At 41.4% G+C, this 12,420-nt stretch overlaps 1 protein-coding gene across 3 annotated transcripts in view; it reads right to left on the bottom strand.

Annotated features, from left to right (window-relative positions):
- Positions 1-12,420, bottom strand: part of pacs2 (phosphofurin acidic cluster sorting protein 2) — an 86,929-nt gene that overhangs the window by 17,658 nt on the left and 56,851 nt on the right. For 2 of the 3 annotated variants that reach the window (XM_086158356.1, XM_086158373.1), the window contains exons 6-17: positions 12,085-12,158; positions 11,928-12,008; positions 11,494-11,553; positions 9,855-10,009; positions 9,207-9,297; positions 9,052-9,123; positions 8,432-8,556; positions 4,275-4,407; positions 4,073-4,177; positions 3,074-3,180; positions 2,838-2,992; positions 1,348-1,458 (exon numbers count right to left, since the gene is read on the bottom strand). In XM_086158356.1, the coding sequence (XP_086014482.1) occupies positions 1,348-1,458; positions 2,838-2,992; positions 3,074-3,180; positions 4,073-4,177; positions 4,275-4,407; positions 8,432-8,556; positions 9,052-9,123; positions 9,207-9,297; positions 9,855-10,009; positions 11,494-11,553; positions 11,928-12,008; positions 12,085-12,158 (1,269 nt within the window). The remainder of the gene's footprint in view (positions 1-1,347; positions 1,459-2,837; positions 2,993-3,073; positions 3,181-4,072; positions 4,178-4,274; positions 4,408-8,431; positions 8,557-9,051; positions 9,124-9,206; positions 9,298-9,854; positions 10,010-11,493; positions 11,554-11,927; positions 12,009-12,084; positions 12,159-12,420) is intronic. The other variant, XM_086158365.1, reaches the window with a different exon arrangement.

The following is a 12,420-nucleotide window of genomic DNA, read 5'->3' as shown; positions in this document are numbered from 1 at the left end:
ATGAATTCAGAAAAAAAAAAAAATCAGGTCCATTTAGTTTGATATCATGAGCGTTTGCTGAATGAATGAAAAACAAAACAAGAAAAAGAAAAAACACGTTCTTGGAGAACGAGGATGTTCTGATGTTGGGATTATAAACGGTGGCCCCGTGAATATATAACATTTTTTAAAGATACGAAGTGCGAGTGGAGCTAATTTTATCCTTGAAATACAGAAAAAAAAATCATAAATACGAAGCGCGAAAATCAAAATACGGAAATTACCAAAAAATTGGTCCAGCAGATACGCTGTGGTTTTTCTATCTCTTTTATATCTTTGTGCTCATTTTGTGTGTTTATTTTTTACTAATTATCATGAACCCTGAGAAAGCAAGTGGTGAACCCGGAAAAAAGAAATTAAACATGAATGTGGTGAATGTGTGTATTAATTCAGGGTTTTTCTATATTAATATCCTTATTTTGTGAGTTTTGGGAATGAATTTCTGTTATTTTAAAACGGGGAATTCATTTAAATTACGGAAAAAAACAAACAATCATACAAACCCAATTCTGGAACACATTAAATTCATCTCCATCTGCCTATTTTGTGTATTTTTTTATTAATTATCATGAACCCTGAGAAAGCAAGTGGTGAACCCAGAAAAAATAAATTAAACATGAATGTGGTGAATGTGTGTATTAATTCAGGGTTTTTCTATATTAATATCCTTATTTTGTGAGTTTTGGGATTGAATTAATATGTTTTCTGTTATTTTAAAACGGGGAATTCATTTAAATTACGGAAAAAAAACAAACAAACAAAAATACAAACCCAATTCTAGAACAAATTAAATTTATCACTGAAGGTTCCTATCCCTTTTATATTTTTGTGCTTATTTTGTGTATTTTTTTTTAATTAATTATCATGAACCCTAAGAAAGCAAGTGGTGAACCCCAGAAGAAGATGCTTTCTATGGAAATTAAACACCAATGTATATTAATATCCTTCTTTTCAGGGTTTTTCCAATATCAACATCCTTATCTTGTGAGTTTTGGGAAACAAATTATCTTATTTTATTTCAAATGGGGGAAAATTCATTTAAGATATGAAAAAATTAACACACGAACCCACTTGAGGAACAAGTTAAATTCACATCTTAAGGGACCGCTGCACTTTTTCAGCTCTGTTTTGGAAATAAGGATATTAAAGGGTTAAATGGCGCGTTCAAAAACACCCAGGAGAAAACCGTCATCCGAGGTTCAGGTCGCGACCTTCAAGCTACCCTTAAATTTAAATTTTTTTTTTGGTTCATTTTATTTCTTTTTTGCTTGTCCTACAGCTGAAACCCTGCAGGTTTCTGCAACCCACCGACCACAGGAGCCTCGGGTTTGTGGAACAGGTCCCTCCAGGCCGAGTCCTGGAACAAGCTGTTGTAGCGGTAGTCGATGGTGCCCAGATATTTGGAGACGGGATGAGCGCCTGCAGGCATCAGAGGGAGCGAGAAGTTCAAATTCACAACATGGAGCGAGACAAGAGGGCGCGTTCAGGAGCTTCTCGTTGTTTGACTTCAACACTTCTCCTTTGGCCTTTTCCCTTCAGAGGTCACCACGACAACCTTCTCCATCTAACCCTATTCTCTGGATCCTCCTCTCTCACACCAACTACCTTCATATCTTCTCTCACTACGTCCATAAATCTTCTCTTTGGTCTTCCTCCAGACCTCTTGCCTGGCAGCTCCAATTCCAGCATCCGTCTACCAATATATTCACTATCCCTCCTCTGTCCATGACCCAACCATCTCAGTCTGGCTTCTCTGACCTTCTCTCCAAAACATCTAACATGTGCCGTTCCTCTGATAGACTCATTCCTGATCCTCTCCATCCTGGTCACTCCCAAAGAGAACCTCAACATCTTCATCTCTGCAACCTCTAGTTCTGCCTGCTGTCTTTTGGTCATTGGAACAGTTTCTAGTCCAAACATCATCGCTGGTCTCACCACTGTCTTGTCCACCTTTCCTTTTATTCTGGCTGAAAGTCTTCTATCTCTTGGTACCCCTGACACTTTTATCCACCCATTCCAACCTGCCTGGACTCGTCTCTTCACCTCTTTTCCACACTCTCCGTTGCTCTGGACTGTTGACCCCAAGTACCTGAAATCCTCCAGCTTCTTGATCTCCACTCCCTGTAGCCTCACCGTTCCACCCAAGTTCCTCTCATTCACACACATATATTTGGTCTTTCCACAACTAACTTTCTTTCATTCTTCTCCTTTCCTTCCACCACATACCTCCACCAGTTCTCTGCTCTCACTACAGGTCACAATGTCTTCTGCAAACATCATGGTCCATGGAGATTCCTGATAACCTCGTCTGTTAGCCTCTCCATCACCACTGCAAACCAGAGGGGTCTCAGAGCTGATCCCTGATGGAGTCCCACCTCCACCTTGAACTTCTGGTACCCCTACAGCACACTGCACCACCGTCTCACAGCGAGCATACATGTCCTGCACCAGTCTAACATAATTCTCATACAATACCAGAGCTCCTCTCTTGGCACCCTGTCATATGCTTTTTCTAGGTCTACAAAAACACAAAGCAGCTCCCTCTGGCCTTCTCTGTACTTCCCTATTAGCATTCTCAACGCAGATACTGCATCCTTAGCACTCTGTTTGACTTCAACACTGTATTTCAATCATTCCGTTGTCATTTCTGTTCAGTGTTGCTGTTTATCGAGCATATATTCAAAGTGAAATTTCGTTTCTTTGCTGGAAAATACAAACATGAAGAGCAAATAAATCGCAATATCGATTAAATGAATTCACCGGCAAGAGTGATAGCACATTTTTAATAGCAAACCGACCCAGAGGAATGATGAGAAACCTCATGTATCCCAGCCAGTCCGGTGTCTTGTGGGACAGGTGATCCACGAAAAGCCTGAGGACGGCGCTGAGGTAGTGCTGCGCGCCGGCCACCGCGATCTTGATGGGAACGGGAGTCTGCGAGTTACAGTTGCAACTGCGGCGGGGAAAAAAAAAAAAAACATAAAAATAAGCGCCGAAGGTGAAAAACGCGTCGTCGAAAACGGCGGCGACTCACAATCTCTGTATCCGAGAGACGATGGTGTTGAAGGCGGCCTGAATGTCTGCCGTGGTGCAGGTGCAGACCACCGGGAGGTTGTGGTTTTGGAGCAAGTCGGAGAGATACTGGGAGCAGGAGAAGATAATTTATGGACTTTTATATAGGTTTATTACGGTAGTTTCCTTCTACTTGCACCGTCACAGTGGACGAATTAAACTGTTTGGGCCATTCTGATGGACTCATTCCTGATCCTCTCCATCCTGGTCGCTCCCACAGAGAACCTCAGCATCTTCATCTCTGCAACCTCTAGTTCTGCTTCCTAATTTTTTTATCATTGTAATTTTTTTTTTTGCACGCACACACCCAGCATGAAAAAGATGCACAGAAATGCTTTTGAGCATTTAAAAAACAATTTCTTTTTTCTTTTTCGAAACGAGTAGCTGCGGCCTAAATACAGGTGAAGTCACTCTATATCATTTTAAAGCTGTCGGTTCACCTGTTAGCAAAGAACTCTTATAAGAATAAGAATAACTTTATTTATCCCGAAGGAATTGTTGTGCCAGAGTTGCAAGAAAAACATAACAATAATAAAAAATAGTAGAAAAATGTATAAACAGTAAAAAAAAATTTAAAACAAATGAAAAAAAAGGGGGGGATAAGAAATAAAAAATACAAATAAACTATAAAGTGTCTTAAGTAACAAGTGAAGACTATAAAGTGTATTAAGGTCTTAAGTAACAAGTGAAAGATAAGGAGTGCACAAGAGTATGAAAAATTATTGCACATGAAGCTCAGTTCCACAGTTATGAATATATATACAAATAAATTATTACAATTTACAACAAGTGGGTGAGTATTTTTTTATTTTTTTTATTTTTTAAGGTTTAAGATTTTGAGATTCCCTGCAGCTGAAGGGGGAGGAATTAAAAAGTCTGATAGGAAAGACCTCCTGTGGTGGCAGCATGCATATATATATATGTGTGTGTGTGTGTGTGTGTGTGTGTGTGTGTCACCTACCTGGCCCTGCCATTCGGACGTATTGATGAGGATGATGCTGTCAGGAAGTTGGTTGTCAGCCACCAGGATGTGGTTCAGTTGGTCATAAACGGTTTTTCTCGGTATCTAGGAGGAAACGGCAGAACACATGAATATCTGCGAGATCCTGCAGGTTCCTCCAGTCCACCTGAAGCTGTGGATCGCCGGCGGTTCCCCCTCCGACCTGCAGGTGGCAGCGCGTGTCCAGGGACCGCTCGTTGTCCAGGCTGTTGGCGCGTTCGTTCTGCGGCCTGCTGGGCTGCCGCTCCTTCAGGGACGTACTCCTTCCTCGGCGACCGGCCAGCTTGGGTTCCTGCCTGGAAAACGATAGGCGGGGTCGCGGAAGACGGCGGGGTGACGATCCACGGATATTTTCTTTTTTTTTTTTTATCCTTGTTTTCACATATTATTCGCTGAAAATGTTCTTTTCCTTTCACAGGAAATCCACCTTCTCCATCTAACCCTATTCTCTGGATCCTCCATCCATCTTTCTCGGTGGTCTTCATCTAGACCAGGGGTCGGCGACCCTCTCTCATCTTTACACTGCGGCTCCGAGTGGCTTGGGAAAATAAATTTTAAATATTTAATTGAAGTGTATTTCACTTGTGTTAATTCCTTTTTTTTTTTTTTTACTTTTAGTTCTAAGTTGGAAGATTATTGTGATCTTGAAATATTAAATACAATTATATTTATTATTTTTCCTGATTTTTTTTTATTATTTTTCCTGAAGTCCTGATTTGCAGGTGCTGTGCGTAGAAGTTCAGGAGCAGAAGTCCCATAAACCAAGTAAAATAAATATTTATGAAGATATTTTGCAAATATTTATTTTTATTGTTTACTGACACAGTGATTTTTTTCCCGATTTAAGATTCAAGTCAAGGCTCCGCTACACGCTCTGAAAGCCCAAAGCTCAAAATGAGTTCATTCCATAAATAAAATGTAATTTTCTCTGTAATACTTTGTGAATTTCAGAAGCAACACACGACACACTTGTTTATACAGAGTGTAAAGGTAATAATAAAAAGCAATATATACAGTGGTACCTTTATTCTAACCTTCCTTCCTCTCCTTTCCAGAGCATACCTCCACCTCTCTAGATGTTCCTCCACCTGTTACCTGCTCTCACTACAGATCACAATGTCATCTGCAAACATCATGGTCCATGGGGATTCCTGTCCAACCTCATTTATCAGCCTATCCATCACCTTTGTAAACAAGAAGGTGCTCAGAGCTGATCCCTGATGGAGTCTCACCTCCACCTTGAACTTCTGTTACCCCTACAGCACACTGCACCACTGTTTCACAGCAAGCATACATGTCCTGCACCAGTCTAACATAATTCTCAGCCACTCCAGATTTCCTCAAACAATACCAGAGCTCCTCTCTTGGCACCCTATCACATGCTTTTTCTAGGTCTACAAAAACAAAATGCCACACCTCCATCTTAAACTTCTGCTATAATACTACTCTTTGAATCAGGTGGCGTGCCGAGGCCAAGAGTCACCATTAAATACCAAATTATTTACAGTCTCTTCAAAAATAAGCGAGCCGGTCCGTCCCTCAAACCACCCAATTCAGGGGTGCTCAGTACGTCGATCGCGATCTACCGGTAGATCGCATGACATTAAAAAATAAAAATAGATGTCAGCCTGTCGTCCATCCTGTCACTTGATTGATATACAGGAAAACCAATCAGACGACATCTGATTTTTTTTTTCTGACACTGAGGTCACTGCACGTGCACGAACAACAGCGCGAAGTGCAGCAAAAAGTGACCCCCAATTTTTAGCCCTTGTTCTTTTTCTCTTAAATTTAAGAAATGGTATAAAATGAATGGGGGAGCCGGACCAAGTGAGAAGACAAAAACTTAAGGGAGGAATGGGAGGAGAACTTTTTATTTATTTTTTTTTATTTTTTTATTTTCAGACGATGACATTTTCCAAGTGCATTCGCCTCATCTGCCGGTCTACCATCGCAAAACCAAGGAAGGCTAATTTTTTTTTTTTTTTTCACTGTTTATACAATATCCTACTATTATTTATTATTGTTGCGTTTTACTTGAAACTCTGGCACGATAATTTCCTTCGGGATAAACAAAGTTGTTCTTATTCTTATTCTTATTCTCAATGCGGAGCGGCATTTTCGGACCGTTCGTGGAAAATACAACACGGAAGTCCCTCCAAAAAGCGAGATGAGAAAGGCATTAAAATCCAAGTTGTCCGAACAGCAGTCACTTTTCGCACAACATACTTCAAGAGCCGCTACTGAAGCCTCGTTCCGGGTGAGTCACTCATGGTTAATAAGGCCGGCTGTCAGTAGCTTCTGTCCGGACGATGATTCAATTCGGTGCAAGTCATCAGAGTGAAGTTGGATCATGACAAAAAATGTACATCAGTATTTTGTGTTGTGCAATATTGGCTCATGCGGTTATACGAGCTACATCGACATACGTTGTACATATAAAGAATGTTTTTTGCATTTTGTTGTGTCGCTTGCACGAACCCCTGGACTAATGGTTAGTTTAACACCTGCTATTGTGTCCCTTGATTTTTTTTTTTTTGACAAACGTTAATAAGAAGTACTGCGGTTATACTTCTTACGTCACTGATAGGACACCACATCACAACTGCTAATAAAGCGAAAAAAAAATAATGATAGCGTATTTTCACGACTATAAGGCACACATAAAAGTCTTAAGATTTTCTTCAAAATGTGCGGCTGTCCTTTAGTGCAGTGCACCTTGTGTGTTGTTGTTGTAAGGGGGACGTAGTGGAGAACACCATGAGAACGTTAAAGGGGGAAGTGTGGGAGTTGATTGAATATAAAAGAACGGGTATGTGCGTTATGCAGAACATCGTTGTTTTAACAACCCTGAAAACATCACTGACACGGACGAGGTGCCGCTGACTTTTGGCATCCCGTTGAATCACACTGTGCAGAAGAAAGGGACCAGCACGGTAGCAAGACGCACAACGGGGTACCAACAGTCTTCTCGGAGACCACAGTTTCACTAAGAGTGGAAGACGCCACAATTTGTGAATGGATTGTAGACGCTCAGGCTAACGTGTCTGCTGGCACTTTTGTTCCAGCATTCGCAAAAGCCGGCATCATTTCCGAGGAGCCGCACGGAAAGTGACTCTGATGGTGAAGAAAGTGAAGCTGGCATGTTTGATGGAGATTTAGCGCAGCTCTTCAAATCAGAAACAGAGGATGAGGACTTCCATGGGTTCGATTGATGACGATTAACGGTAAAAAAATGTGAATAACAAACTCAGTTTAGCTCCCGCTCTGTTTTTAAATACGCAGACTTGTATGCTTGTGTGTGTTGTTGTTCTTGTAAGGCGGCCACGTAAACTGAGGGATGCTGAGGTGCATCGCGCCAAGAGGTGGCCGACTTTCTGCAGAGTCAATGGCTTTGGACCTCCAAACTTCAGATGAGCTGAAGAGCAGTGTGCAGAGAGCTTCATAGAAGGGGTTTCCGTCCAAGCCAAACATCACAAAGTGCTATACAAAGTATGGGATGCAGCGGTGGAAAGCACGATGCCAATGGACTCCAGAGTGGCTTTCTCTGGAGTGGCCAGTCACGCTTCTTTATCTGGTAATCAGATGTCTGAGTTTGGCAGTCGCCAGGACAACACTACTATTCCGACTCCATTGTGCCAAGTGTGAAGTTTGATGGAGGGGGATCCTGGTATGGGCTTGTTTTTGGTCCCTTCGTTCCAGTGAAAGGAACTCGGAAAGCTTCAGCATACCGAGACATTTTGGACAATTCCATGGGAACAGTTTGGATTTGGACCCTTCCTTTTCCAGCATGACTGTGCACCAGTGCACAAAGCAAGATCCAAAAAGACATGGAGGCCAGAGAACTTGACTCTCCTGCACAGAGTCCTGACCTCAACCCCATACAACACCTTGAGGACAAATGAGAGCCAGAGAACCAGGTCTTCTTGTCCAACATCACAAATACTCTTCTGGAACAAATGCTCAGAAATTGCCATAAACCCCCTCCTGAACCTTGTGGACCGCCTTCCCAGAAGAGTTGAAGCTGTTCTAGCAACAAAGAGTGGACCCACGTCATATCGACCCCTATGTTTTAGGAATGGGATGTCACTTGAGTTCATATGTGAGTCAAGGCAGCTGAGCCAACACTTTTGGCCATATAGTGCAGACAAATGCACCGAAACACATTATTTGCGTTGAATAAATCATTTTTGGACCAATCAGGTGGAAGTAAGCATTGTTCACGGCACACGAATACGCGCAACGGTTGGGAAACACCGGTTTATGCAAACACAAACCATACTAAACCAGTTTAACCTGCTAATAATCCATCTCTCTTACCTGTTGGATGAAATGATGAGGGACTCTGTCTTGGTCATCTTGCCGCTGGGTGGCAGTCGCTCTAAGAAGGTGTCCATGTTGTCCATCTCCAGCTCGGTGGTCGGGGTCACCGCCTCGGGCTGCTCCTGCACAAACATAGCAAACACACTTAACAGACAATATGGTGACATCTTTTTTTTGTTGTTTTCATTGCCTTAAACGTCCCGTTTAGTTCACCGGGATTTACTGTACGAGATTAATAACAAGAATAATCCCTCCGAAATGCTCTTATGTGGTTTATACGTTCACAGGCTTGGGGGTTTCATTGACCCCCAAACTCCATTCAGAAAAGTAGCGTTTTAAAACTCGCCTTCTTGTTTTCTTATGTACGGATGCGACAAAGCAGGAATTTACATCCGTTTAGCATCCGGCATCGTGTTGTCGTGAATTCTGGGACGTTCATGTGGATTTTAAAACTCCAATTCACCAAATACGATCAAAACTCCGGGTATTTCCTTTCATTATCGGACAACATGGGGAATAAACATACCACAAATTGCATATAAAACTATTCAGGGATACATTCAATGTGTTTTTATTGACATTTATTTGAAAGTTTGACCAACTGAGCGCCGACTCACGTAGGAGGCGTTGTCGGAAACATTGTCATCCTGAAACTTGGCCCCGCCGCTCTTGCTTTTCTCCGCGTCAATCTGGAAAAAGAAGAGGCGGTAGGAGGATGAGGATGTACGTGAAGGTGCGAGCGACCTTCGGAGATTTCTGATCCAAACCTCACCGGGCTGGGAGGCTCCCGGTGGCTCCGGCTGCTGTGGATGCTGCCGATCTCCGTCTGGGAGCTGGAGAGCGACAGACCCTCGAAATATGGCCTGAAAAAACAAACGTGCGGTTTTGACATTGATGGGGAAAAAAAAACAGAGAAACAACAACACCTTCAAGAAAATCCCAATAATTGGAAGTTCTCAAAGTACTTGAGGTTTCCTCATTGATTTTATTCAGCATTTATTTACATTCCTTCGCTTTCCTGACTTGAATAGCACACAACCCACACAACCACATCATCTGCAAAAAAGCGGAGATTCCGACCCGGATCCCTTCCGAGCCTCGGACGCGCCAAGAAATTCTGTCCGGAAAAATTACGAACAGAATGGGGGATAAAGGGCGGACAAAGAGTTCCGACGCCGACCCGACGGCGGGGTTCGGTTAAAACATTCATCTCTAATCTTTTAATTTTTTAGCACTGCAAATTTGCACCACATTAAAATTCTCCTCCCAGGTCCAGCACAATATCCTTTGCAGTATTTTTCCTGGACTCAATATTTAAACTCTAAATATAAACTCAATATTTTGATTTTTTTTTTTTTTTTGGAAGTCCAGGGATATTCTCCTGGATTTTTTTGGGGGGGGGGGGCGCGTCGGCACTGACTTGAGTTTGGGTTTCGGCGTGCTCAGGACGCTGTCGTCGTCGTCCAGCTCGGGGCCGCTGTCGCTGGGATTCTCGAACTCCACGCTGTCCAGGTCCAGGTCTTCCTCCTCCACTTCGGGGGCAGGTTCTGCCGGGTCCTGCTCCGAGTCCAGCACCTTGGTGAGCACAGATGGCTTCATTTAAGGTACGGTTTACAGCCCATCTTGCTAGTGATGCTACAAGTCCAAGATAGGTGGATGTTTATCCAGCTTTTTTGTGAATTTGCACGCCGAGCTGCGCTATTCAGATCCATATCTATAATATAATATCTTCCAATCAGCACACATACAGATTCACAGCAAAATAGGAATTTCAGTGTTCAGGGAAACGCGTTTCTACATGTGCAAGTGGCAAGAAACGCTTTGGCTCTCGAATCTAAAGGGGATCTGGTTTAAAACATAAAAAGCCAGAAAATACGGGACATCATACAAAGCAAATTATGGGCTAACATGAGATAAGATAAGATAAGATAAGATAAGATAAGACAAGACAGGATAAGATAAGTTAAGATAGATAAGATAAGATAGGATAATTTAAGATAAGATAAGATAAGATAAGATAAGATAAGACAGGATAAGATAAGATAAGATAAGATAAGATAAGATAAGATAAGATAAGACAGGATAAGATAAGATAAGATAAGATAAGATAAGATAAGATAAGACAGGATAAGATAAGTTAAGATAAGATAAGATAAGATAATTTAAGATAAGATAGGATAATTTAAGATAAGATAAGATGAGATAAGATAAGATAAGACAGGATAAGATAAGATAAGATAAGATAAGATAAGATAGGATAATTTAAGATAAGATAAGATAAGATAAGATAAGATAAGATAAGACAGGATAAGATAAGATAAGATAAGATAAGATAAGATAGGATAATTTAAGATAAGATAAGATAAGATAAGATAAGATAAGATAAGATAGGATAATTTAAGATAAGATAAGATAAGATAAGATAAGATAAGATAAGATAAGATAAGATAAGATAAGATAAGATAAGATAAGATGAGAACAACTTTATTTATCCCGAGGAAATTGTTGTGCTAGAGTTTCAAGCAAAATAATAATAGATAATAGTAGGAAGGAGGGAGAATAAGAAATACAATAAAATATAAAGTGTCAAAGTTAAGGCTATCAAGTGTTTTAAGGTCTTAAAAAGTACAAAGATTTGAAGATTCCCTTCGGCTGAAGATAAGATAAGATAAGATAAGATAAGATAAGATAAGATAAGATAAGATAAGATAAGAACAACTTTATTAATCCCGAAGGAAATTGTTGTGCCAGAGTTACAGAAAATATAACAGTAATAAATAATAAAAAGAAAAGGCAGAATTAGAATGAAAAATAAACTATAAACTATAAAGTGTCTCAGTGAAACTATAAAGTGTCTTAGTAAACAAGTGAGGTAAGGAGTGCACAATAGTATGATAAAGTATGATAAAAAGGAAGAGGACATACAAACATCCGCAACCAAAGGCGGTTGATATCTAATCCAAATGATCAGAGCGTAAAACCAGAATAAAAATACGTTTTTTTTCGTTGAAAACGTGTGAATTTTTAGGCTAAATTGAATTGACAGAAATCGAACCCACCTCATCCGAGACCCTGAACCTCTTGAGAAGGGCCACCACCCGCTGCTTGAAGTTCTGCTGCTGTAGCACAGGAGAACACCGACGGACCCTCAAGTCAGGGATAATTCATTTCAGGACATTACAGAAGCCCTCTTCCCCCCCGTCACAGTAATCGTACCGGCGGCAGACGCATTTGCGGGTTATCGATCGGACTCGGGAGGCGCTGGCGTAAATCAATAATCACGCCAAATGATGCTTCGCTCCCCGAGCCCGAACCGTCCACGCGAGAACGTATCAAAATGATGATCATTGGACGTCGGAGAGGAAGTAGGTTGTCACAAGAGGAGGTTAATGACGCGCTAACTGGTTTTAAAACACCCCGCAAAGCCGTCCTGCTGATTCCTCGTTCGGTTTTTTAACGTTTTCCTCGTTTCCGAACACGAACGCCGCCTTACTCTGGTGATGGAGGCCGTCCGTACGATCGATCTCCTCTGCTTCTTCGGCTTCCGCACGTCGTACTCGTCGTCCTCCAGATCCTGCCGGCGCGACGGATCCGCCATGAAACAGGTAAGCGATGCAGTCGCGATAACGGCGGTTGGTGTTTCCACTCACCGGACCCTGAACGGCGTCGTCGCTGGCTTCCTGCTCCGAGGAGAAGCTCTCGTACTCTTCCTCTGAGTAGTTATCTGTCAGGAAAACAAAAAATAAATAAAATGCCGCGCAGTGGTTTTTACCTGTCCCTGTTCTTAGCTTTTGACCTGGAAGCTGTTTTTCTTATTTTTCCCAACAAATGTAATAAAAGATCTTTTCATACCAGAACGGATTAAGCTTTTTTTTTTTTTTTTTTTTTTTTTTTTTGTTCATTATTTGTATAGTCAATCTATACTAATGAATGTTCTTGTTGTGGGGTAAAAATAAAATAAAATAAAATAAAATAAAATAAAATAA

This window comes from Fistularia commersonii, chromosome 1, assembly GCF_037954325.1.
Source record: "Fistularia commersonii isolate RoL2024-O1a breed Wild chromosome 1, RoL_Fcom_v1.0, whole genome shotgun sequence".
Taxonomy (NCBI): domain Eukaryota; kingdom Metazoa; phylum Chordata; class Actinopteri; order Syngnathiformes; family Fistulariidae; genus Fistularia; species Fistularia commersonii.
The sequence above is the reverse complement of the archived record's forward strand: the minus strand, read 5'-3'. Positions and strand labels throughout refer to the sequence as shown.